The 27,464-nt window shown below is 40.0% G+C and overlaps 2 protein-coding genes and 1 long non-coding RNA gene across 3 annotated transcripts; all 3 read right to left on the bottom strand.

The window, feature by feature from the left end:
* Window positions 1-1,297: 1,297 nt before the first annotated feature.
* On the bottom strand, window positions 1,298-5,154 carry LOC148862751 (uncharacterized). Its single transcript, XM_088976945.1, has 2 exons — window positions 4,718-5,154; window positions 1,298-1,909 (listed from the first exon to the last, which is right to left on the bottom strand). Exons 1-2 carry the CDS (start codon window positions 4,915-4,917, stop codon window positions 1,450-1,452), a joined length of 660 nt encoding a protein of 219 aa, XP_088833071.1. The 5' UTR covers window positions 4,918-5,154; the 3' UTR covers window positions 1,298-1,449.
* Window positions 5,155-6,865: 1,711 nt separating this feature from the next.
* LOC148862749 (uncharacterized) lies at window positions 6,866-18,276 on the bottom strand. Its single transcript, XM_088981613.1, has 3 exons — window positions 17,968-18,276; window positions 17,427-17,610; window positions 6,866-7,284 (listed from the first exon to the last, which is right to left on the bottom strand). The coding sequence occupies exons 1-3, from the start codon at window positions 18,104-18,106 to the stop codon at window positions 7,062-7,064; spliced, it is 546 nt and encodes a 181-aa protein (XP_088837739.1). The 5' UTR covers window positions 18,107-18,276; the 3' UTR covers window positions 6,866-7,061.
* On the bottom strand, window positions 9,317-17,412 carry LOC148862750 (uncharacterized). Its single transcript, XR_016110918.1, has 2 exons — window positions 17,139-17,412; window positions 9,317-11,808 (listed from the first exon to the last, which is right to left on the bottom strand). It is a non-coding gene; the product is annotated as an uncharacterized LOC148862750 (long non-coding RNA).
* Window positions 18,277-27,464: the final 9,188 nt, after the last annotated feature.

Raw genomic sequence — 27,464 nt, 5'->3', positions numbered from 1 at the left:
CAAAACCACTTTTTGACTAAAAACCGTTGATTTGGTTAGCGATTCATTGACTTGGACAGTTAAACTGTTTGACCTGAGAACGGTTTTTTGGTCATTTTTTGGGTTTTCTATTTTTTTTTTTTTGTCAGACGGGCTGTTCGTTCGGACCAAACGATTGGACTGTTGAACTCAAAAATCAGACCCCATAATGGTTCCTTGTCCGATCCAGTTTTAAAAACCTTGGTTATCCAAATTTGATTGGATCGGATATAATCCAATTTGATTCAAGTTGAACGTATATGTTTATATATACTTACAATGTATATTCTATTTATCAGTAAAATTGATTTGAATGTTGTATTTTTATTAAGGGTAAAATATAAAAGCCTCCCTTGTGGTTTTACTTTTATAAAAAACTCCCCTGCAATATTGAAAAAACCTATAGTTGCCTCCCTTTCTTGTCATTGACAAAGAAACATTGTTCTAATGCATTATTTTTTTTTGAAAGTGCCCATTTTACTTTTATATCTATTAATTTAGATGATAATTTACTAAAATACACCAAAAAAAATTCACTAAAAAGATCATTGAATTAGATTGAAAAGAATAAAGTAATTTTATTCTATAAAAACATTAGGTATATATGGTAAACTTTAGAAGGGCAAATCTGATATTCTGAATTAAATTGAAAGATTCTCTAATAAGTTGTAAGAATAATTTTGTAACTTTAAAGTCTTCTTTACCGGAACAAAATGGAAGAGGTAACTGCAGGTTTTTAGTAAACTACAGGGAAGGGTTTTATGAAAGAGAAACCTCAGGGGAGGTTTTTATGATTATCAGAAACTTTAGGTGAGGTTTTATGTTCCTTTTAGGCTTTTATTAAAGAGTCATTGGTTCGTTTTCAATGTATTTTGCTCGTAACAGAGTAATTTTTAGTTTATTTTACTAACAATATATAAGATTTTGATAATTTTAGTTTAATTTATTAATGCTACAATCAGTATTCAATTGAAATGTGATATAAATCTGATGGATGAGATGTGATTCAAATCCAAATTTTGGATTCTACCTTAAATCCAATTCGATCTAATCCATCTGGACTTTGATCACATTCAACCGTTCAGTCCGATCTGAGTCCTCCAACACTGGTTAAATATGAACCCAACCAATAAATTACCAAACAATAACATTTCAAAGTTGAAGCTAGATAATATCTAATTTAATCCAATCTGTTTGTCACCCTAGTTTCTTGTCTTTTCATGATATTACCTGTTACATAGGGAAAATTTGAATGAGATCTGCTGCAAATACTGTCTCATACACTTAAAAAAGCATAGTCTACTTAAATTTTTTATATGTACATATAAAGCATACACTGATACAAGGAGACTGAAATATCCAACATTCTATATATATTTAATTTAGCCCTTTGATAGACTTTCAGATTAGTTGCAAGTTGCAACCATGCATTTAGTATGTAGATACCCTAACCCTACTGAATCCACACCCATTACGTGCAGATCCAGCAACATCCACCCACACTTCATTTAGGCGTCCTATAAGCCGAAAGGGAGAATCATACTGTGCAATTGAGTAAGAATCCTTGCTTTGAGTCATAGTTGAATTCGCCCATGGAGACCTACTCAAACTGACAGCAAGTTTCTCTGCCTCCTTTACGATATTACCATCCCTAGCAAACCCTGAGAACTTCCTGACAGCAACACACATATGTCCCCTTGCATCAAGCTGCAGGTTCAGTTCAGGGAGGGGAACAGGTGGGGTAGTTTGGATCTCTGCTGGCAAGTAGAACCGCACAACATAGGCTGATGAATGCAGGGGCCCAGCCTCTGGGACAATGCTTGTCAGCACAGGAGTTGTCATTCTAATCTTAGAAGAGTTCAAATTGCCTCCTTCGATATACTGGAATATTCTGCAACGTAAAACTTAATGGGAATTGAAAGATGTGGCAGAATGAATGAGGTTGACCTCTGGATATGTATTTGTGAAGGCATATCCCATTCATAAATATATAACACCCAGAATAAACTCAATACACATGATCCTAATTTATGAAAGCACGATCAGTTTTCAGATGATCTTAAAAGAAGACCAAAAGCGCATCACACATACCATGGCCTCAGTGACAAGATGAATTAATGGGATTGGCTTTCTATGCTTTAACATGGAGACTTCAGCCACATTATTTTTTATGAACGATTTTTTATCATTGATCAGACAATACAATATCAAATTGAAAAAACATTAGACATCCAATTGAAAACACAAATGCACAAAATCAAGCACTGACTACTCAAATCTTAGGTTGAGAAATTCTGTAAATGCTATTGTGACAAAAAAGTTGATGATTTCACCCCAGAACCACATTCTACCTGATTGAATTTGGTATAAATTATATAGGGTAAATTGTTGAAACCTCCCCTGAAACTTTAAGTTCTCGTTTTTTTTTTTTTTGTTGTTGTTTATACAGTTTGTATTGTTTTTTTTTTCTGTAGAAACAGACCACAATAGTAACTGTATGGGGTATTTTGAATATTTTCATGTCTCTTGTTAGAGGATTCTAACAGAAGGGGTCTACTTGCAACTGTCTCATAAAGTTCATGGGAGGTTATTGCAATTACCAAACTTTAGGGGAGGTTTCAGCAATTTACCCTATTATATTTAAAACAATCTTCAAGCGAACCCATATTAACTAATAACAGTATGGTAAGTTCCAAATCAAAGTGGGGAAAATTTTGGCTGTCTATATTCAACAGCCTGGACTGTAAAAGGGCTGTCCCCACAAGACACAAGTTCACAGGCTCCTTGTAGCAGTATCGGTGCTGGATGCATTGGCACATTGCAGGGTGAATTTATGTGTGCCCTAAAAGCCCTCTCCCTCAAAAAAAATGTCAATATATTCCCTGACAGGAAGGGGTCCATCTAAACATCATTTAAGCACCAATCAATCCAAAACGAAGCATTATTCTGGGGAATCTGGATTTTCTCCTCACAGAATGGTCCTGACACCAACATAACAGCACTTGCAGCCCTGCATTGGGAATATCTCTACATCTCTCATTGGATGAAAACATACAAGTACGGAAATGTTCCTGATGTGCGGCTGCAACATGCTGTGAGGTAGGTGTTGGGACCATTCTGTGAGGAGGAAATCCAAACTCTCTTCTGGGCAATTGTTTGCAGATGCTTAGGTCTCAAGCTGTTCAGTTTCCTGTCAGGGATCTACTTAAGCTGGCTGCAGGAGCTTCTACTTCTGTCATAATAGAATTGTCCCTAGCAAACCTTGGCAACTTCCTAACTTCTACACAATGAACTACCCACTTCCCAAGATGCAAGGTCAGCTCTGGGTGGGCCAGCCAGTAGACATCCTGATATCTTTTAGACGCATAAAATGTCTCAAATTATTTAGACCCATTTGTTTCCGGTTTGATGTTTGTTAAGGCAGAAGCAGTCGTGTAAGTTAAGAATCAAAGTTAGTACCACTTTGGCCAACAATAATTATTGTTATAGTAGGGGTTTTGCACATCAATATATGAAAATTTCTGCATGTTAGTACCACTTTGGCCAACTATATTTACCTGCATATTCAGATTTGAGATCTCAACTCAACAAAACCAGTGCTTGTGCTTTTGAAAACATTTTAACTCCAAAGCCTTTAAAGTTTGTGATGAGAAGAGAAAAGCACCTTTACTTTTAAGCTTTCCTCAAAATGAAAAAGAAAAGCTGCAGCAAATGGCTTAAAGAGCATGAGCACTTCTTAACTTTTCATCAGAAAAGAAATGCATATATGAAAATGAGGCAATTAAAATTAGGGAATCAACCATGAAGCGGTGACATCAACAGATATATGTAGTAACTTTCTCTATAATACTTAAGAACAGACATTTTCATTGAAACCGCTTAGGCTCAGGTTGGAAAGAATACAAATACAAATATTTACAGTGCAAAATACACACAAAACATATTTGTAGAGTGCAACTGCAGAACCTTACATTTTGTATTATTTTGTATGTATTTGCATTGTACATATTTGCATTTATACTCTTTCCAAATTGAGCCTTTGAAGGAAAATTTAAAAAGCTGACCGAAACTCAGAAATGTTTTTATCCAAATGAAGAACAGAAACCGACTTCAGAAAAGATTGTAAAGAAGTTTTTTCAATAAAGCAGCATCCAATGGCAATCATTTAATTCAAGGTGATGCATAATTTTGAGAATAATGAGTGATTTACACCTTTAAAAGCTCAATGGATGCTTCAAAGCCGGTCGTACGTAATTTCATACAATCAATTTCCTCAAGTGGATTCCCAACTTCCAAGACCCCAGAGGAAAGAAAAAGAACCCTTCAAACCATACAGTCAAATAAAAGCTATCCATGCAAAAATGCATAGGTGAAGTACAGTTCAGGTGACAACACCTCATGAAACTGGAAATGATCCTTACCATCTCCAGTGCAAGAACAGAGTATAAAATAAGTAACTGAACCCCATAAAACCTCATTAAATTCAGTAAATAAATGAGCAATTTGAATCTTTAGTTTCGATGGCATAATAAGTATTAAAAGAAAAACAACCATGGATTCCGCAAAAGAATAAGACACAGCTAGATGATCACGGAATAGTAACAGAGTTTCCATAATTCCCTGCTCTGAGAAAGCAACCATAATTCTTTTCCTAAACACAACTGCGACGACAATATTCAAACATATAATTCAAAATAACCTGTGAAAGCCTTCTCTGGTCGCCTTTTCGAACGAGATTCCTCGAACAGGAGCCGACATCCACGAAGATTCGTTATACAGTCTGACCTCAAAATCGAACTCAGAATAAACAACTGTGAATTGGGGTGACTCAGACCCATCGCAAGATACGAGAAAGCATAAGAAAGAAGCGAAGATGAGTGACAGAGAAAGCTTCTCCATTTTTACTTGGCGTGAACAAGGATCGCCATCTCTCTTCTTAAATAGACTTTCTAGGAGTGGCCCAAATTACTTCTTTCTCCATCTCCTTGTGTCATTATTACAATGTCGTTTCAGTAATGAAATTCAGGCAGCGGCTTCTCGCGTTGCAAGGTAGCTTCTTCGAACAGGAAAAATGACTTTCCGGTGAAGCTATTTTTAATAGCTTCTTCGAAGTGGTTCACTGAAGTCAGCTCAATCAACGTTGAAGTCCTCCCAAACAAGTTCTAATAATGCCCAAATGACCAAGAGATATAAAACAACAAAATAAATGGGCCCATTTGAAGCCCATTAAGGATTTGAGGGAACTAAGGAAGCTTCTTGGAAATTGATATTTTGCATTAAAAATCATCACATAGAAAAGGACGATTAGGGGTGGGAACCGGGACGGAACGGGTCCAGCCGAAACCATGTTAAGAGAGGGAGGATATTCCTCTTTGTTTGTCCTCAATCTCATTGCTATTCCATCCCCTTTAATTCCTCTTGGAACCATTCAATCCTTAAAACTAATCCAATATGAAAAAAGTATCCTTTCCTATTTTCTTCAACTTAACATTGATCTGATCTCGAAGGGATGGAACATGGTTAAAGGCTAAGCTTGGGCTTACTTATCGGTTCAGGCCCATATTTCTTTCTCTTCCTCAATTTGTGTGGTGCAGCAAAGGGATGGAACATGAAAAAAAAATCTAACCAATTAAATACCCACATGAATTTGGATGATTACCCAAATTTTGTTGTTTGAGGAGAAGCCCTAAGGCTCTGTCTGGAAAGAATACAAATATAAATATGTATGGTGCAAAACCCTTGCATTTTGTATTATTTTGTATGTATTTATACTGAGCCTAATTGAGTAATATATTGTAGCAAAAATAAAAATAAAAATAAAACTACTTCTTAAAACCCCTAAAGCTCAAATGTCTTTAGGATGAAGAATAGTAAATGTCAGGTATACTGCCATTTCGCTGCAGTGGCCTTACTTTATTACTTGGCTGCTTTCGGTGAGAGTGCAAAAAGCATATGTACCAAAGCAGATGCAAATTTGGTCAAAAAGTAAATATGCAAATTTAGTTCCCTTTTGCGTTGATAAATTTTGCATTTTGCACTATGATTGTGAGGGATGCAAATATGAATTTCGAGACTATTTTGAAAGCAAATTTTGCTCCCATTTTGAATACAAAATTGTCAAGAAAAAAAAAACAAAAAACAAAAAACAAGTTTACTATCATTTTCAGTACAATGACATTTTTATCAAACTATTGCAAAATTGAACCAAAATACTGATTCCCCCTATTAAATGCAGCCTTACTAACAGTTCAAACTCAAAATATGCTAGGCAGACTTTTTGTCTTTTTCAAATGCCGCTTAAGCTATTTAATAATAGGTACTGGATTGACATATTTTGAAATTTTGAATACTGAATTGTCACATTCTAAAGTTGGGAAGCCAAAATAACACTATACCCAAAGTTCAGGGTAGTAATTAGAAATTTTCCCTAAAGCTCAATTTGAAAAGAATACAAATACAAATATGTACAGTGCAAATAGAACTCCTTCAAACTGAGACTAAATCTCTACTTCTTTTCTTTACAAGTTCAAGAGACGGTCAGGTTACGTATTAGTGGTTCTTTGTCAGCTTGGCCACCTTGGTGAACCACTGAACCCCGAGCTCACAATTATATGACCACGTTTCTATCTCGATACAACGGTTAAATCCGTCAGTGTTATTCGAGCAAATCGCATTCGTAAAATGGTATTGTGGACCAGATCACGGTAACTACGACTCCTCACAAAATACCTCAGTCGCTATCGAAAAGAAAATACAAACAAAAATTTACTCAATTAGATAATAATCAGAATATGATGGGTCACCCATAGAATTCGCCTAAATTTCATACGTGCATACAAGAAATAAATTTAACAAAGCAAATGCCCGCATCTTTTATGAAACTCCGCAAAACAAGAGTAGAAGCAGTTCAAGGCAAAATAACAAGATAAAAAATAACTCCCCCTTAATTTTCACCAAGAAGAGAGAGGGTGAGAGACATTTTTTAGGCGGGCAAATCCACAACCTATTAGGAATTACAAGAGGTCTGGACTTGTTTATATATCCTACAGGTTTAACACCTTCAGCTTCTTTTCCTTCAGGAATACACTCCACTCAACTGGTTTACGAACCGCTCCTTCGTATTCAACATACTTTGGTAGCTTCTTTCCATATGTAAGGAACGTGCCCCCATCAGCCACCGCCTTGCAGACAGCAGTCGCTTGGTATCCACCAATGAAATTTAAGCCTGCTGCTGGACTTAGCTCACTCACTAAGCGCTTCATGTACCTGTAGCAAAAGGCTGGAATAGCTGAGAAGGGCCAGCTTTTATATTGCATTATGATATGAACAAACAACGGTAAAGGAGGAAGAATAAAAAATTAACGCAGGTCAGAACCAACAACCCTTGTATATTTTTAGCAATATAGATCGCATGAAGCAGCTCCAAAAAAAATGAAGGATCCAAATATTTTTTTCTCTTCATTTAGCCTTTCTTTCCTTTTGTTTGGGCATCCCATCCATGTAGCATAGAGTCAATTTAACCTCTAAAATTGGCTTAAGTTGGTTATGTAATTTTAAAGTGCTCACTTAAAGGTACTCTAGTCTAATTCTAATGGAGTTGATTGGTGGTTGGTTTAGATCAATACTGGAATAGGGGGTTCCAATTTGGACACATCACCAGGTTTAGGGCCAAATGTGGCCTAAGAACTCTAACCTAGGCCTAGCCCAACCCGAGCTGCATTTTTGCCCCAGCCTGACATAATCCCTGCCAGAACTCGGGCCCTGCTTAGCTCCGGGTGGACATTTGTGGGCATAAGCTGAAAATCGGTTACATAGTGTAAATATATTACAGAACTGTATATGCTAGTGTAAATGCACATTATTATAGTTGTAAATAAATAATGTACATGTATACACCAGGGTCAAATATAGTAGAAGGTAATGCTGAGTTCAAGCCTGAGTTTCCAATCTAGAGCCCAAAAATTCAGGCTCAATCCATCCAAAAGATCAGATTGAGCTGGACCAGGTTTGGGTTAGACCCATCCAAGTTGCAGCCCAATTAGAGTGAAGACGTAGGTGAAATTTTGCAATGTTTTCTCTTCGGAAACTACATAAATATCTTGTAAGCCTCTTGGCAGCAGTTGTATTACAAGTTCAAAGAAATACCTGTTATTCCTCAGAAGCCAGAAATGGAGAAATTAGCTTCTTCTTGAATAGATTTGAGTGCATCTGGCTAAATCTCAAAGCCACACATGCCCTCCTAAATTCTCCTCTATTTTGCTGATGTTTTCTTCCTTAAGCTGAGCATATCAGCCACACTTCAATCCTGCACTAGAAACCCATGGTGGTCTTACAGGTAATGCTCTAAGAATTAGGAGATGCTCCCCTGTCACCATGGGGAGTTAGGGAACTGAGATATGCCTAACCTCATCCAAGCCTTTATGCATCAAAGTTGGCTTGGTGAACTATGGTGGAAGAAATAACAGTAAGAATATGACTTGTTTTAATTAGTGGCACTAAGGTGAAGAAGATAAGTGAGAAAGAGAAAGCTGAAAAGGTTGTCATCCAGTTTATTAGATCCTAATAAGAGTCAAGTGACTCAAGTCACTAATGCTAATTTAAAGTTTTTGCGACCTAAGTCCTGACAATCAAGAAAGACCTACCAAAATCCTAAAAACATGTAGTGTTAACCCCAAGAGAACTGCTGCAAGCTAATAGCTATTTAGAAGCATATGGACTCCTTCACATGCAATAACCAATATAGTAATTAGGACAGTATTGAGAAGTCCATTATCACATTGACTGCACTCAAGGACTACTCTTCTTTTTCTTTCCTATGGGTTGGAGGAAGGGAGGATTTTGAAGGGAAAAAATTGGCCTGCTGATTACCATATTTTGAGCATCTAATAAGGTCATTTTCAAAACCCATGTTGATGGCATTAACACTCAGAATTTACATCCTCAAAAAACATGAGACAATTTTACGATAACTCATGGAATATTGTTTGACCAGTGTAAATCAAAATCAACAGAACCTTATGACTTTCAACTCAAGGTTCAATCCTAAACCATGGCATCAACTGGTATCTCACTCCAACAACAGGTGTAGAACTCTGTACATTATCCTACTCTTAGATAACAAAGAATCTATAGAAGCACCCCTAGCATCTAGTAAATAGGAACTATAATAATAACAGAAGTTGGGAAAACCAAACCTTGATTGCATTCCTAAATCATGATCTTCCCCAAAGAACAAAAGATGCTCCTATGAGTCCCACGATATCAAACTGCTGCTATTAAATAATTTCAGTTGTATCAATTATCAAGAAACTACATCCAGCATTATCACATTGGTTGTTTTAACCATGGATGTTTTGTACAGATCTTAACAGAGCTAAAGAGTGCCAACCCAATGCACATCCAGCATCATCACATTGGTTATTTTGTACAGATCTAGTAAATAGGAATTATAATAGACCCATGTTTTATATTTTTAGGTAAAAAATGTAACAACAAGAAAAAGAGAAAAAGAGTGCCGGCCCAATGCACATCAAAATTCTCAGTATTGTACTGCCACTGTACACACAGGTCCTCTCCACTTCCAACCTTGCAAGATCATCTACTTTGCTATTTAGCCATGTTGAACCAATCTAATTGAACTGAAATAACATGATTATTTGAATGAGTTGCCTAACCTCTTTTAGGTTAGGTTGGACAGAACTTAAAGATTATAATCAATAGAACAACTGATAATAGAAGTGATAAATGGGTCAGATTAGCTCAAGTTAAGCTTCCGGGCTAGTTAAGTAAATAGGAATGGTTGGTGAGGATGGCTACTATGCTACCCAGGGTTGGTTGCAGAAATTTGCTAATTTAAAAATGTAAAGGAAAATGATGTGAAAGAAGAAAAATGAAAAAATTGAGGAGATAATCCATGAATGCAAAAAGAACATAAGAACAAAATGAAAAGTAAATCAAGAATAACGAGACAGATTCAATAACTATTGGTCAGTAAAGGATTAAACTACCTGCAGTAAATTAAGGATAGGTCCTAATGGTGTCAGCACAAAACCATAAAATTACAATAGCACTTCAAATTCATTAATTCATTCATCCATCTTCTCAAAAGAGTGTTTATATGGATTTATAATTTTATAGAGAGAGTTCAAAATATCTCTTATGAGATCTAGAATATATCCAATTTTCCTAAAAAATGAGACTAATAAAAGAACATTTGAATCTTCTAAATCCTTCAAGCATTCAACAAATGTTGAAAACCCAAAAGATCTGATTGACTATGAGAATCTTGAGAAGATTGGATTCAACTTGAATATCTTGCCTTTCATATTAGGTCTGCATGAATTGGCAACCAACTTCTTGGGCTTGCTGGAAGCCTGGAATGAACTTCATGTTATGGGCCTCTGTAATTCCACATTTAACATTTGACTGTTTCATGTTAGATAGATAACTTTTAATGTTTATGAATTGCCACTTCAGCTAGAGAAGATAATACTAATGCTAGAAAACAAGACAAAGCTAACCAGATTTTTGTATATAAAAAAAGTATCACCCAAGTACCTTGTCACTGGAGCGGAAACTTGGGTTGGGTTAGCCCAAACCCCACCCTCCCAACCTGAAAAGGTCGGGTTGGGTTAGGGTTGAGGTTTTAGCCAATCCGACCCAACCCAGATGCGACTTAACGTCATATTTATGTATTAAGTATTATATAAACACGTATTAATGTAAATATTATATGCTTATGCATGTATGTATGTATTTCTTGTAGAAAATGTATGTATGTTGCTAACATGGATGTCTGTTTGCATGTATGTATCTATCTACATGTATAATTGTTAATAAGTATGTCACGATTATAATTTAGGCAAAATTTTTCTAAATCAGGATACTTATGTCTTTTTAATGATATAATAAGGGGAAATCTCTTATACTACCCCTAAGTTTTAGGAAATGGACTTATACACCCTTGTTGTTTGCAGAATCCTTTAAAGTACCCCTAGGTTTTCTGACAATTGACACCATCATTAAAATTTGAGGGAAAGGCTGAAATGTCAAATTTACCCTTTATTGTTCTTCAAATTTTGAAATCTAAACAGCAGGCATCCAATTAGATCTATCCACACACTCAACAAACATTCTTCACTCCACCCACCCTACTATTTCTGTATTTTTCTTCTTTCTGTCTCTCTACTCTCACTACGGCAAACAATCAGACAGAGATAGTTGAAAATGCATCTATTAGAATTCATGTCATCTTTAAGAACCCCTATTTATCATGTCTAGCAAAGAATCATGTTTATGTCGTCTAAAAATGCATCTAATAGAATTTATGCCTTGCCTAGAGGAATGAACCTACAGTATATACCAAAACAAATCTTTTTTTTTTTTGCAAGATGTTGCAACGATAAAGTTTGCAGAGGCATAGTACCAACAAAGAAGAACCTGATCAACGTCACTGTAATTCTAGTGACAAAACAATCTGTGTATATCCATATTATCTCTGTTTTCCTTCCTCATTCTAGAGAGAGGAAAAGAATCAACTTTGAAATTTCTTATCAATGAATAGTTGCGCTTCCATATATGTAAGTTCTGAGATAAGCTAGCTCTTCAACAAATTACATGCTAAATGAATTTCGGATAGCGGGGCAGGTTTCCCGACCAATTGCACACACCTATACAACAGCACTTGTTCACCGAAGACGATCTTGTATAACATATCTGAATCACTCATTATTAGTACCATGGGATAGCATGCTAAGATGTAGGGTCTTGAGAGATTTGGAGCGCCATAATCTGTAAAAACAGGTCACTTACGCCTATAACATTCCAAAACCCTTCAAATCCTTTTTATCAGGAAAAAGTTAATTTTATTAAATCAATTATATATGTGAATAGTACAACTTGATGACCAGAATGTCATCTCAAAATAACCAAAGGTAGTTTACAATGAAACCCAATAAAGTTGTTGCCTTATAGTCCCTTGTTTAGCGAGGGAATTCGAAAAGAGATTGGCAGCTTGGAAGAGAAACTATATTTCTCTAGGGGGCAGAGTAACTTTAATTAAAGCAACACTAGCCAATTTGCCGGTCTACTTCCTTTCAATCTTTAGGATACCCAACAGGGAGGCTAAGAGGCCAGAAAAATTGATGAGGGACTTCCTTTGGGAGCCTGGGGAAGAGAGAAAATCACTTGATTAGGTGGGAAGTGGTGAGCTGAAGCACAAAAGGACTAGGGTTACGAAATGTAGTGTGCAAGAAAGAAGCTCTTCTAGGTAAATGGCTTTGGAGGTGGCCATTGGAAAAAGAAAGGTTATGGTATGAAGTGGTAAAGAGTATCCATGGTTGTTCCGTTTCCGGTTGGGATCAGTGATTTAAAAGGCACGCCCAGGCACACAGGTGAGGCGCATTTTAAGGTATGTGCCTAACCCAGGTCCTAGGCACACCTAGGGGTGGATTCGAGTTGAGCCAAGCCGAATACTACCAGGCTCGAGCTCGACTCGAGACTATTCTACAAGGCTCGAGCTTGGCTCGAGACTGTTCTACAAGGCTCGAGCTCGGCTCGAGTCAAAAATTCATGAGCTCGATCTCGGCTCAATTCGATCTCGATCTTGAGAAAAAAATATTTTATAAAAATAAAAAATGATATATAAAAATATGTTTTATTTGATATTTAAAAAATTAGGAATTATAATAATTAATAATATATAATATTTTTATTATATATATTATTTTCTATAATTTTATTATTATTATTATATATATATATATATATATATATATATATTTGAGCCGACTCGCGAGCCTCATGAGCCGAGCTCTAATAGGCTCAAGCTCGGCTCGCTTAATAATCGAGCCAGTGAATTGGGCTCGAGCTCGGTTGAAACCGAATCGAGTCGAGCTCAAACAGGTAGTGAAAAGCTCGGCTTGTTGCCACCCCTAGGCACACCCCTTTCAAAAGGCACACATCTGGTGCGCCTAGGCATGCGCTTGATGTGCCTTGCACCTCAACCAAGGCGTCGAAGCTCCGAAAACCCCCCATTTGCTTATGTTGTTCATTCATTCATTCCAATAAAATATCTTCTTGAAAGGCAACTAAAGTTATAAAACCATTATTTTTTATGTGAGAAATAAGAATTTAAGACCATAACATGGACTTGTCCGGACTTGCCTCGAGGGGCGTGGTACTAAGGCAACATGTGGGTTTTACATCACATTAGCTACTTTAAGTAATGCAATTGAGGAAAAAAAGAGATTGTGGGTTTTACATGCTTGAAAATGCTTTATATGTTTAATTTTATTTTTAAGTTTTCATTTGAATATGCTTTACATGTTATGTTTATGTATTTTAATTTTAGATAATAGGTTTTTAAAAACATTTATTTTAAAATTTAAGTTTATATTTTTTTATTAATATTATGTTTAATATTTTTTAAATTTTTTGGTATTTTTTTAGCCTTTTTTTGTATTTTTGTGCCCTTCTTCAAAAAGGTGTGTGCCTCGCCTTGCACCTTGCACTTTTAAAACATTGGTTGGGATGCTGGGGTATCTCGAAGGGCTTTACTTACATCGCCCTAAAAGGCAATCTCTAGCACTCTTCCCAAATTCCTCATGTTTGTAAGGTATGACGTTTACTCTAGAAATTTTGTCCTCTTTTACATTTGGGTGGGCACTCAGCCTCTAAAAGATCGTTTCCCATCTCTTTATTCCATCTCCCTCCTTAAAAAGAAACATATCTCAAGATCCCCCCCCCCTCTTCCTATTCTCCCTTTGGCCTTAAATTGGGATTTTGGGTTTCATAGAGGCCTAATGGATGATGAGTCCGTTTGTGTTTTAGAGCTCTTGCTTCTTCTAGAGTTTGTGTGTTTGGATCCTCCTAAACCTAATAAAAGAATTTGGACATTGACCCCGAGTGGTTGTTTCACTTGTGCCTCTTTCTTTAAATCCCCTTGTTCCTCTCCCTCCTCTTGGGTTTTCCCTGTTAAAGAGATATCGTCAAGGCCAATTCCTCCTAAAATAGCTATGTTCTATTAGGAAATCTACTATGGTAAGATCAATATTTTGTAGACCTAGCAAAAAGTTGACCCAACCCATGAACCCGACCCAACCCAACACTAAAAAACAAGATTATGGTCTCATATTTAGCTACCTAAATGTGAAAATGACCCGACCCAACCCAACCCGAAAAAAATGGGTTGGGTTGGGTTGGGTCATGGGTCAACCCGCTGACCCAATTGTCAAGTCTAATTGGGATTATTTTTGCATTTTAGAAATTTCCACACTTTATTTTTTTCTATTTAGTCTTTACTTTTTATTGTTTACTCTTTAAATTGTTAAATGTTCAAGTTTTTATTTTATATTTGGAATTTTAAGGTTAATTCTTTTAATTTTGACATTTTTCATGTAATTTTTTTTATTTCAATTATTTTTTGGGATGACCCGAATTGACCCATGGGTCAACCCTAACCCGAACATTTAGGTTTAGGGTCTAGCATTTGACAACCCAACCCAAAATTCAACCTGACCCGAAATCAACCTGAAATACCTTGACCCAACTCAAACCCAACCCACCCAACCCGATTGCCAGGTCTAATATTTTGGAAATTCTGCAAAAGAAGAAACTTTATATGTGTTTGTCCCCAAACTGGTGCTTTTTATGTAAAGTGAAGAGTGAGGATTGTCACCATTTGCTAATATCTTGCTTTTTTGCTGGTAGTATTTGGAATTGGGTTTTAACGCCATTTGGGTGCAGGTGGAACTTGCCCTCTGAAGTAAATATGCTCTTTGAACCATTTGCCTTTGGGCGAATGACAAAGAGAGGGAACTTAATGTGGAAGTGCATAAGAGCAGCTAGTTTGTGGACAATTTGGGAGGAGAGAAATGCTAGAATTTTTCAAGAGTGAGAGAAGTCTTGCTGAAGTAAAGGAGTGTATGCTAACAAGGACAATTTTCTGGTTGAAAACTTCAGATCTGTTCGTGAACTTCTCTTACAACGATTTAAGGAGGAATTGGGCAGCAATGGCATCCACAACTGCCACAAAGAACAGAATACAAGCAGAATGGAAGCCTCCCCCAGAAAGAGTGATTAAACTAAATTTTGATGGAAGCAGTCAAGGTAATCCAGGGCCCTCGGGTATGGGAGGGACCCTGGGAGACAAGGACAACAACATTCTATCCTTGTTCTCAAGACCAGCAGGAGTTGGAGATAAGGGCTGAGATATTAGCAGTGGTGCAAGGTATACAGGTTGCTAGCTAATTGGGAGTCAAGAACTTTATAGTTGAGGGGGACTCCAAGGTGGTAGTGGGCTGTTTGTCAAATCCATAAACAGTCTTTTGGGGTTATAGGGACCTTTTGAAGAAAATTAATTGGTTGACAAGGAATGTGATAGTTAGCTTCCAGTGGGTCAGCAAAAAGGCAAATGCTATGGCTGATTCTTTGGCTAAACAATGGGGTATCAAGGGGTGACTTGTTTTGGGCTACCTTGTAATTGTAATTTCCAGTTAGAGTGTGCTTTTTATCAGTGTTCAGCTCTAAGGCGAGGTAACATCTCGTGCCTCCTTTTAGGCTGACTATACACTTCTCCTATGCCTAATAAAATACCTTCATTTATCAAAAAAAAAAGAAATTAGCTAATACATTTGCACTCCTCACCCACTTGAATTCAGCATTTAAATCCTTCGCAATTCTTTCCGCTTCCCTGAAAACATGTTTAAGAGTCCACGGGGTATGTCTGTTACACCTTTCCCATGAGATAATTACTTTTGGGTCCCCTTCCACCTCCAACTATCTAAAGCCCAATTGCTTTGCTAACTGTTGTCCTTGAAGTAAAGCCATCAATTTAACCTTCAGTGAATTAGCAATTCAAAGTGGCCCTGAATATAAGGCCAAGATTATGCTCCTAGAGCTTCTGATTACACCACCTATGTCTGCCACACCCGGGTTACCCAAGGAGCTCCCATCAAAGTTCAATTTTACTTTGTTGCCTTCCAGGGGTTTCCACTCCACTCTTATTCTCCCTCGCTTTAACTCTAGAAGATTGTGTTACCTCAGTCCAAGCTCTTAGTATATCGATGATTGAAAAAATCTGGAAGCAATCCGAAGTCTTTAACCCATAGTGCAACCTTCATTTTTATGCAGTCTATTACCTCCTCCAAAGCTTTGCCCTTTCCGATAAAGATTTTGTTGCTCCTTTCTTCCCACACAACCCGAACAGTTGCTGCCTTAGTAGCTCTCCACAATACTTTCCCTCTTTTCTTTGGTTACCTCAAGAAGTTCGGGTTGAAAATGTCCACCACCTCTTAGGGGGTTCCCACCTGTGGCCAGAAAGAGAAAAGAAAAACTCCTAAATACAAAGGAAAAAGAGACTAATAAATATGAGAGGGTCTCTCCACTACCCCTATATAAGAAGCACATATGATGAGAGAGGCAAGAAAAAGGCCTCCTTTTCTACAACATATCACAAATATTTACCTTACCAAGGAAATTTTCCCATTAGAAAGCTTGAATTTTTGGTGGGACAGGCTTACACCAAATTTCTTTCACTGGGAAGTCCACTCCTTGAGAGTTAGGTGAGACAAGAAGTTTGAAAAATGAGGAACAAGTAAAGAGACCAGCTAAGGAACAAGTCTAAATTCTAGAGTCCTCAAGGTTTGGATCCAGGAAAGTTGCTTCTATCAAGGAAGTGCATTCATTTTCCCTTAAGCCTCTTCTAAACCGAAGATTCCAGTTGAAGCCAAAAGGAGAGGGTGTACCACATCTTACCAGCATTTCTTTTCTTTTTTTTTCCTTCTTTCAGTTGTCCTTCTCCTCCCATAATGACAATAAAGTGGTAGATTTGTCAGTTCAATTCGTAGGGAGCAGCTAAGTATAGGTAAATGATTGATAATGGTTTGTATTGCAATGAGATTAAGTGACCATGTTGGTCTTTTCCCTCCCTGAGTGTTCAAAAGACCTCTATTTCCAACTTGAATAAGAGTTTCAATTTAAATAGGAAAAAAAAAAAAACTTCATTTTTTCTAAAGACAAGCATGGATAATTGGAAGAGTATAGGTTCCCTATATGTTACAGTATGGTGATAGAAATATGGATGTTGAGGAGAATAGGAGGATATTAGTTTTGTAATCTACCGGCCTCTAATAGCATTTGCAGTTTTTGAGGGGGGAGAGGGGTTCACCCAGCCAAAAGGCACCAAATCAATTCAATGATCCTAGCTTTCGCTTCATTTGAAAAGTGTTGATGGCCCAATCAATATCCACAGTCAACTATACTGATGTTTCAGCTGTGTTACATATATACTATGAACGGCAGGTCCAGATGCCAAATGAATGGCAGAGACCCCATATACTTGTAAAAATAACATAGGTTTCAGGACAAAATGAAGGAAAAAAATAAATAAATGTGTGTTGAAAAAGTACCAGGTTTTGGTGTAGCTTTCTGGTACAATTATATCCCCACCAAGGGCCTTAAGCTCTTCAATGGTTTCGGGATTTCCAGGCTTGTCCTCGATTATGCTTATAGTCCGAAGCTTACGCTCATTTGCCAGTTGAATCACGATCCTCCCGACTTCACTATCCCCACAGTTCTGCACCAATGTCCCACCTACTCATTCACATTTCACCACCCACATCCAAACAAGCATGTAACCATTAGAATGAATCCAATTTCGAGCTATAAAAATATAAATCCAAACATAGAATTTGCATTGAAATCCGTGCCAATACAACCTTTACAGTCTGAACAAATGTAGTCAAAGGCCAAGTTAATTGATGAGAAACGAACAGATAAAATGAATTCATTCTTGCGTAAATTTATCAGATCGAATGGAAAGGCCGATGAACTGTACGAGAAAAAATGACAAAACAAATCGAAATGAAATAGAACGAGTTCAATCGAAGATCACTTTTTAATTGATCCATCTAAAGTAGTAACGTAATTTAGGGTGAGAAATTTGCATACCAGATTTGAGAGATAGGGAATCAAGAAGACTTTCGACCTTCTGCTCCAATGAAGAACCTGCAGACGATAATCTTCTGATGCTAGTCCAAAGGTTAGGGTTTTGGTGCCCTAGTGCGTGAAATCTGCGAATGGAATGCATATTTTGCCTATTTCCCTTCGCTCGTCTCGTTTCAACTCCTGAGACTGAAAGCACTCTATGTTGTTGGTTCGACTATTCCTAAACCAGGCGTTTTCCCCTTTTTATACACCACTAGGCGCGCGTACAGAAGCAAGTAGCACACTGGCGCCCGAATCAATCGAGACCGATTCAGTCCTCGCACATTCTTCACAACACTTATAAGCCGTGCATTTGGAGCATCTCCGCACTTAGATTTTTATTTATGGAGAGATATTCCAATTGCAGGGTTGAAAGAGTTGTGAGTACGGTGTGAGGATTTAAAAGAAGTATTTTTTAGGGAACGGTAACAGTAGGGGAATGAATCAAAATTCAAAGGGAAGTAATGAATCAAAATTCAAAGGGAAGTGAACTTATCGATAAATAAAATCCAAAACCTAATAAAACTCCCTAGATGGAATGAATTAGCTCCTGTTTCATTTCACTTCTCAAGTAATTTTAATAAATATTCTATTTAAGAGTTGGGAAGTGATTATTAAGTGTTTTTATGTGTTTGGTAAAAAAAGTGGAAAAGAAGTATTTTTTGTTAAAAGAAGCATTTTTTTTAAAAGTGACTTGAAATTGTTTTTTTTTCAGCACTTATTGGAGAAATAATTCTTCCAATAGAATGGAGCCAGCCAATCCCTCGTATTTTTTAATACCTAAAATACCCCTATGCAAGGGTTTTATCTCCCTCTCATCTCATTCGAACATAGCAAACCAAGTAGCGGCACATCCAGTTATAGGTCCATTAGCAACGATCGACACCTTGGCAGTGAGGGAAAATCGCTGACGGACTTATCATTTTGTCATTTTCTTACACTAGTAATTAAGCATGTGCATTGCACATGAGAAATTTCTTTTATATTAATTACTTGAATTTTAGATATATAATAGTTAAGATAAAAATTGAAATTTAACAAAAGCCACAATATGATTAGAAATAAACTCAAATGATTGTAGTAAATGTGCACATGCATTGCATGTGGAAAATTTAAATTACAATAACAATTATTATTATTAAATTTTGTGATCCATTTTTTGTCATAAATAAAAAAATTATTTTAACAATTATTTTTATTTATTATGGTGAATATATAACATTACAAATGTTCTAAAATGCAACAAAATTCTATACTTTTTCATTGTTTGTGTTCTATCTTTTTAAAATATTTATTATTCAATTATGGCATCATGATTTTTTTTTTTTGAAAAGTTAGATCATTGACTCACCATCTAGATAAGAAAATAGCTTTGCTTTCGAATCAGTTTTAAATTATGGTGAGGAAGTCGGATATTCAAATTTGAATCAATTTGATTTGATTTGAAAAATAATAAATTATTAAAAGAAAAATAAAATATAATAATTTAAACAAATAAAAACAAAAATAAATACAAGTATCTTTTCAACTGTTTTCATCATACATATACATTTTTTATAAAAAAATAAATAATATAACAAATTTATAAAAGTGCAATATAAATAACATATACATGTGTGTGTGTTATCTATACTACTTATAAAAGAGTGAATGCCTCTTTTTTCTAGAATTTTCATTGGACATTTTCTACCCCTCTTGTCTAAACATACTACGGGCATAAGAGAGGATAGTTCTTTACTCTCACTTCATAAACTATCCACTTATAACTGTTCATAAACTGCCCATTAATTATAAATAATTTTGTCTTAGAGATATTGCCATGCATGACACGTTTAACAGTCTCTTTTACTCAAATTTTCATTGGGCAGGCTCTATCCCTACATGTCTATACATATAAAGGGCATATATGTAATTTACTCCCACCATAATGGAAACCGAACACCCCCACGTTCGCATTCAAAGAGACGATCCCACATTCGGTTTTGGAACAGATTTCCCCATGATCACCATGGCTAATTACATAGAAAATGTGCGCATGAGCTCCCTCTATGATGCGGAAAATATATGGTATGGAAAGAGTTTTGACCGATTAAAACCCTTACCCATGAATTTTGATAAATAACACCTAATTTACTACCACGCTTATAATTCTAGTTGATTGGTCAGATGTTTTTCAGATATCATATCTTTTCCATATCATAGTTGAACCCAATAAACTTTCAAATGCGTCACTGTAGGGTGAATATCCTAACTTTCAAAAAGTGTCAAGTTGGTCAAAAACCGTAAACAGACTTAAGTATCATGTAAAAAGGATAAATTTTCCCTTCACCTATCATCTAATTTTCTTATAATCAAACTCTAACTAGTAACCAAATCTTATATCACGTCAAAGATTGAAATACAAAAATGAGCAAATAACTTTTTATTGATAACCATGAAGAGAATATCATTCACTGAACATAATTGGCAAAACGTAAACGGAAACGGATGAAGATCAAAAGTATAGATGGAAAAACAACACTTTGTGAGGACGTGTTGCTGGAACAGGTGGCTACCTGCCCCGATCTCAACACAAGTACACAACCGCATTCCTCGAGCGCGTGATTTGATTGACAATCCCAATCTACATTTTGTTGGATTTTAATCTCATAAGAGATTAAATCCAATGGGTTTGATTGGTCAATTACATGAGATATTGCACCTGTACACTTGTTTGAAAAAATCAGTTTTTCTCTTACAAAAACCCAGTTTTGAACTTGTCCCACATTGGAAAATTATAAGTTTTGTTTTCAATATTTCAATAGGAGATGATTTACACTCCTTAGAATTAGTAGAGGAGAGTATGGGGATTCGATAGCGCGCGCGTGTGTGTGGCGCAATGAGGCACTTTAGAGGCGCACTTTGCTCGCACCCGCATGGCTTGAGATGGGCGGCTCTGGTTTTGGTACGTTGATGACCGTTGATCACCACTGATGAGATCAACGGTCACGATTCGATCGGGTGTGATCAAGAGGCACAATTCAAAGTTAACAGTCACAATGGTTGAAATTGTGACTGTTCAAGGTGCCTTCTCTAAACCAGCACCTACCTTTTCCTCATACCTCTTCACAAGTTATTTAAGGAGCATGAATCAGACTCCAAAAAAACACAATTTCGAAATTCACTATCTCTCTCTCACTCAGTCCGGTCTGCTAAAGTCTCACATAAGGTTTCTTTGGAGACTCTTCAACTTTGCTGGTTGCAGATTCTCGCCCAAGGCTCTGTTGTATCCTGAGAACGAATTTGCCTGTAACCCAACAGCAAACTCAGTAAAACTGAGTGGGGGCAAATAACGTTCTAAAAACATTGTCTTCATACGCGCCTCAGAGCTTCTCCTCCTAAGTTACAGTGACCTCATCTTCACCAGCACATTCAGTTTTCTAATTTCTTTTTTCTTTTTGTCTTCTTTTCTCATACTCATTAAATTTAGAATAATAAATAGATGCCGATGACTTGATAATCTAGCTTTTCAAGCCCATAAGAGATATAGATACAAAATGTGAGTTATTCTTATGCTAATCTGTTTCGAGGAGGATTATAGAAGATGATGAGGGCGGATTTGGCCCTCAAGTGAAAATATGACACCTGGCACCTCATACCAATTAAATGCAGCCTCTTGACAACTAGGTAGCTCGCCACTTAGGGGCAGCTCAACACTTACAGGCAGCCTGGCGTCTTACGAAGAGCTTGCCACTTAGCGGTAGCTCGGCACTTACAGGCAGCCTAGCGTCTTACGAAGAGCTCGCCACTTAGGGGCAGCTCGACATAGGTAGCTCGCCACTTAGGGGTAGCTCGACACTTACAGGCAGCCTGGCGTCTTACGAAGAGCTTGCCACATAGGGGCAGCTTGACACCTACATGCCACTCGACATAGGTAGCTCGCCACTTAGGGGCAGCTCGACACTTACATGCAGCTCGGCATAGGTAGCTCGCCACTTAGGGGCAGATCAGCGTATCGCAGGAAGATCTCCTGCCTAACAACCGTACCTGACAGATCCGAAGACCTATGCTCATGTCTCTCACCAGGCGGCGGCGTGCCTGCCAGCCCTGAGAGCTGTCCCTTGCCTGGCAGAGCCGTACCTTGCAACAGCTGCCTGCACCCACCACCTTAGCTCTGGCAGTAACAGTTGTGGCAGAGAGACAGAGGCGGTTATGCCTGACTTGACAGAGGCGGTTACGCCTAATTTGACTGGACACTACTATATAAGGACTCCGACCCCCAAAGACAAAGAATAAGAAAAATAGAGGTAATCCATGCTCTCTAGCTCTCTCATTTCTCTAATATCATTTTCAAGTTCTCTACAATCAGAGTGCTAACTTAAGCATCGGAGAGTCCCTACTGGGTAAATACCCCCGGGTCCCCTGATTCAGTTCTCGTAGGTCCCTCAGCTCCCGCCGCTTACAAAGAGGAGGAAAAGATGGAGTTCTCATAGGTCCCTTAACTCCCGCCGCCTACGAAGGAGAAAAAATCACCTCATGCAGAGGGCAGTCAGGTTGCGCTACACCAGGGAGCTCCACCATCCTCTAAGTCACAAGTCACCTAGGAGCAGGTCAAATGACGAGGTACTTAGCCAAAAAATAAAAAAATTGGTACATGACTAGAAGCGGTTACATCATAAGATATTATAAGATGAAATCGTAAGAATGAAAAACAAAACCACGAAATATAACAAATTCCGGATTCAAAGGGTTTGGTGTATGTTAGTTCAGTCTGTCTTCTTCCCTCTTTATCTCGATTCATGTCGCCCAATGCCTTTTCGTAATACTTTCTTGATTAGCAGAGGGGCTATGCTTCTTAGCTCGCAGGGGTTGGAATCGAATCATTGACCTGTTGATCTGGTTCCTGATAAAAAACTGTTGAATCGGTCAACAATCCATTGACCCAAACAATCGAGCCATCGATCCGTTGATTTGTAAAATAGTTTTTGACCGTTTTTTATTTTTTTATTTTTAATTGGGAACCATCCAGGCAATCAGTTCTGCTTTATCCTAATATCGGTTCCTCGCAAAAAATCGTTAATCGGTCAATGACCCATTAACACGGGTGATCAAGCCATTGACTTGTTTAATGGTTTTTGGTCATTTTTTTTTATTTTTTTAATTTTTGCCATCAGAACAGGCCATCTGTTTGAACCGAATAGTTGAACTGTCGACCCAAAAACTGGTGGCTAGAATGATTTCGTTTTTAGGTTGTATGAGTCACATGATTAAATGACATAACACGTATGGTGCTGCTTAATGGAATTCACATTCAAATTTTTGTTGCCAGAATGGGTTGTCCATTTTTTTTATTGGGAACTGATGAAGGAAGATTTGGCCCGACCTCTCTATTATGTGACACGTGGCAGAAACAACAGCTCGGCAAAAGGGGCCAAGCCTAGGCGGGAACAAGGGGACACACTTCGCCGAACTGACCCTTGTAACAACTCGGGATACACTTCGCCGAATTGACCCACCTTGTAACAGCTCGGGACACACGTTGCCGAACTGACCCTTGTAACAGCTCGGGATACACTTCGCCGAACTGACCCACTCTGTAACAGCTCGGGATACACTTCGCCAAACTGACCCACCTTGTAACAGTTCGGGATACACCTCGTCGAACTGACCTGTAGACACCTCCGAGCTCAAGACCACCTCGCTCAGCACTTCGCATCACTTGGCACCGAAACCAAACAAGTCGTACCACGCCTGACACTAAGGAAGTTCATGCCCAAGGGCGTCGCGCCTGACTGACTTGGGATATGACGTTTGGCGGTAGCACCCTAAACGGCCACCTGCCACCGCCACTGACACTGCCATCTCCAGTTAGATGACGGTTAGGCAGTGACGGTTCTGTCTCAGCAGAAAGGACGATGGCCGAATTGACAAGCACAAGGGTAATCATACTTGACCTGACAAGGGCCCCGGGACGAGTGCACGAAGTGACTATAAAAGCCACCTGCCCCCCGACAACGGAGGTATGCAAACTTTGTGCTATCTGGTATTACCTTGCTTTTGAAGGATTCTAACTTGAGCTTCGGAGCCTCTACACCGGGTTCCCCCCGGAGCTTCCCCATCTCCTCTGTTTTAGGTTCCCTGCTACCCCGTTCGGAAGCAAGGCAGCGGACAGCTAAGACCGGCCGGATTGCGCCCCATCAATTGGCGCCGTCTGTGGGAAACCGCTTCAAAAAGCCTCCCTCCAAACTTCGATAACCCCTTTTCTTCAAAAAACCCAACACTCATGGCCTCCTCCAGCAACACCGGACGTGGCACGGAGACAAACGCCACCGGGGAGCAACTTCAAGTCCCCGTAGTGTGTGTTGGACAGTTCACCATCCCCCTTTCGGCGGATGGGATCCCCAGCCTGAACGCGCCACAAGCAGTGGCACCCGTAAACCTTCCTACCACAAGCATCCCCTTTCCTCCCCCCAATGAAACAACCTTCACTGAACCAACTGCCGTCCCCCTGGCAGCTAGCCAAAACCGGTTGGAGGACCTGATGCAGTGCATGCGGGCAATGCAAGCCCAAATGCAATAGTTCCAGCAACACCAGCTTCACCAGCACCAAGTGCTGCACAACATCTCCCAGTATCACTATCAACAGCAGTTCCCCCAACTGCCACTGAACCAACCACTACTTCCGCCTCGCCACCCCGCTCCGAGGCCGGTCAAGGCCTCCCCGCAGGATGGGCGCCCCCGCCAGGCGAAGGCTTCCCGGCCCCTGAACCACCCCAATAGCCAGACCTCGTCCCCAGGCCGAAGAGAGAAAAGTGTCCTCCCCGCCTCACAACCCGCAGGCGGGTCGGGAACCTCGCCCGCAAGGTCGGCACCCCGACGCTCCAAGCCTGAGCTCCCGCTCACCGAAAACTGATTCAACGCCCTGGCGGTAGACTACTAGCATTCCGGGCCCATCGAGCTCGGTAACACGGAGGCCAACAACGCCAGCACAAGGCCCGCTCAACGGCGAAGGCGCCGGCGAAGTCGCCGAACCGCCACCTGCGCCTTGTCGGATTTCAGAGGCAAAGATACGAGCTCGGACGAGGTAGGGGCTGCCCCGGTTCTCTCGGTTCCTTCCTCCCTCGCATCGGAACTACTGGCGGTCCCCTTACCCAGAGACTTCAAACTCCCACCTCTGGACAAGTACGACGGGTCCTTCGACCCCAACGACCACGTTGACGCCTTTTAGTCCCAAATGCACCTCGTCAAGGCCAGCGAATCGTGCATGTGCGTGGCCTTTACCACCACCCTCAGGGGGGTAGCCCGCACTTGGTATAGGAACCTGGCCCCCGGGTCGATAAAGTGCTGGGCCCAGTTCGTGTAGATCTTCACCGCACACTTCGTCACCAGCCAACGGTGCCCCAGAACAGAGGAAAGCATCTTCGGAGTAGTCCAAAGAGAAGGAGAATCCATTCGGGGCTACATCAAGCGATTCAACGAAGCATGCTTGCAGATACCGCGGTTGGACCCTGTAGTGCAGCTCGCGGCAGCCAAAAGAGGGGTGACGCACAAAGAATTCAAATGGCACATGGTGGCCAACCAGCCCGCAACCATGGCCGAATTCCTCAAACTCGCGAATAAGTTCATGAGGACAGAGGAAGAAATCAACCAACGAACCGAAGGCGGGAACGAGAAAAGAAAGAGAGAAGGCGAGCTCCCCAGCCCGGCGAATAGGAAAAACCTGACCCGGAAGCCGAAGCCGAACCAGTCATTTCGGGCCCCCCCAGCAGTTCGGACGGACTACACGTCGTTAAACACGAGGCGGACAGAGATCTTAATGACGATCAAAGATGCTCCGTACGTTAAGTGGCCACCTCGCCTAAAGGGAAATCCAAACGAGAGAAATAAGAATTTGTATTGTAGTTTCCATAGAGACCATGGTCATATCACCGAACAGTGTAATAACCTCCGGGATGAGATAGAGGGGCTCATCCGTCGCGGATACTTGAGAAACTTTGTACAACACAACAATAACAATAAAGCAGGTTGGCAAGGGGAGCACGAAAAGGATGCCCCCGAGTCTAGCAACAGATCTGCCGAACCGTTGCAGAAGCAGCCTCCGGAAGAGAGGCCAGTTCGGGGAACCATCCATGTAATAGTGGGAGGTTCGGTGGTAGCGGGGTGTACCTCGGCAGCAGCCCGGACTTCAGTTCGCGAAGCGGCCCTCGAAGAACGGAACCCCCCAAAGAGACCAAAGACCGAAGAACCAATCTTTTTCATAGAGGACGACGCGCGAGGAATCCACTACCCCCATGATGACGCGCTTGTCATTAAGCTAAGGATCAGCGACTTCGAGGTCAGGCGTGTACTCGTAGATTCGGGCAGCTCAGCGGACATCCTCTTCAAATCAGCTTTTGACTAGTTGCAGTTACAGAGGAGCGAGCTGAAGCCCGCGAACACTCCCCTGGTGGGTTTCATCGGAGAGGAACTCAGGCCCCTCGGAAAAGTAACTGTCCCTATGGAAGTCGGCACATGGCCTTGTGCGGTCAAACTCAACCATGATTTCTTGGTAGTCGTGACCCCCTCCCCATACAATGCCATAATAGGGCGGCCGATCACGCATATCCTACGGGCGACGGTCTCCACCTACTATTTGGCCATGAAGTTCCCTACGGACTTCGGTATAGGGGTAGCGCGGGGCGACCAGCTCGAGTCCCGCAAGTGCTACGTTGCCGCCCTGAAGGGAAAAACCAAGGTGGCCGACGACCTCGAACTGGAGCGGCCTGCGGAGCAAGGTGAGGAGCGAGCTTCACCCACAGAGGAAACAGTCGCAATCCGAACTTCAGCTACGGACCCAGATCGCACACTAAGCATCAGAGCTTCCATCGAAGACCCCCTACGAGCCGAACTGGTGAGTTTTTTACTTCAAAATTTAGACTTTTTTGCCTGGTCCACGGCCGACATGCCCGGCATTAGCCCCGGACTGATAACTTACAAACTTAATACTGACCCTGTAGTCAGACCCGTTAGACAGAAGAAACGCAACTTAGCCCCAGAACGCTGGAGAGCGGTCGACGAGGAGGTCGAGAAGCTCATCGCAGCAAACTTCATAAGGGAAGTCCATTACCCGAGCTGGGTGGCCAACCCGGTGTTGGTAAAAAAGGCAAGCGGAAAGTGGCGCATGTGCGTCGACTATACCGACCTGAACCGAGCTTGCCCGAAAGATTGCTTCCCCCTCCCCATAATTGACCGACTAGTGGACGCGACCTCGGGAAACGAGTTGCTAAGCTTCCTGGACGCCTACTCGGGCTACAACCAAGTTAGGATGGACCCATCCGATGAGGAAAAAACCAGCTTCATAACCGAGTTCGGCCTGTATTGCTACAAAGTCATGCCCTTCGGACTAAAAAATGTCGGGGCGACTTTCCAAAGACTTGTAAATAAGCTATTTTGGCCCCTGATTGGTACGAAGATAGAGTGCTATGTAGACGACATGGTCGTCA

The sequence above is a fragment of the Nelumbo lutea genome, chromosome 3, assembly GCF_056320005.1.
Source record: "Nelumbo lutea isolate HS-2025 chromosome 3, American lotus-T2T, whole genome shotgun sequence".
NCBI lineage: Eukaryota > Viridiplantae > Streptophyta > Magnoliopsida > Proteales > Nelumbonaceae > Nelumbo > Nelumbo lutea.
Note: the sequence above shows the minus strand (reverse complement) of the source record. Positions and strands in the feature narration are given on the sequence as shown.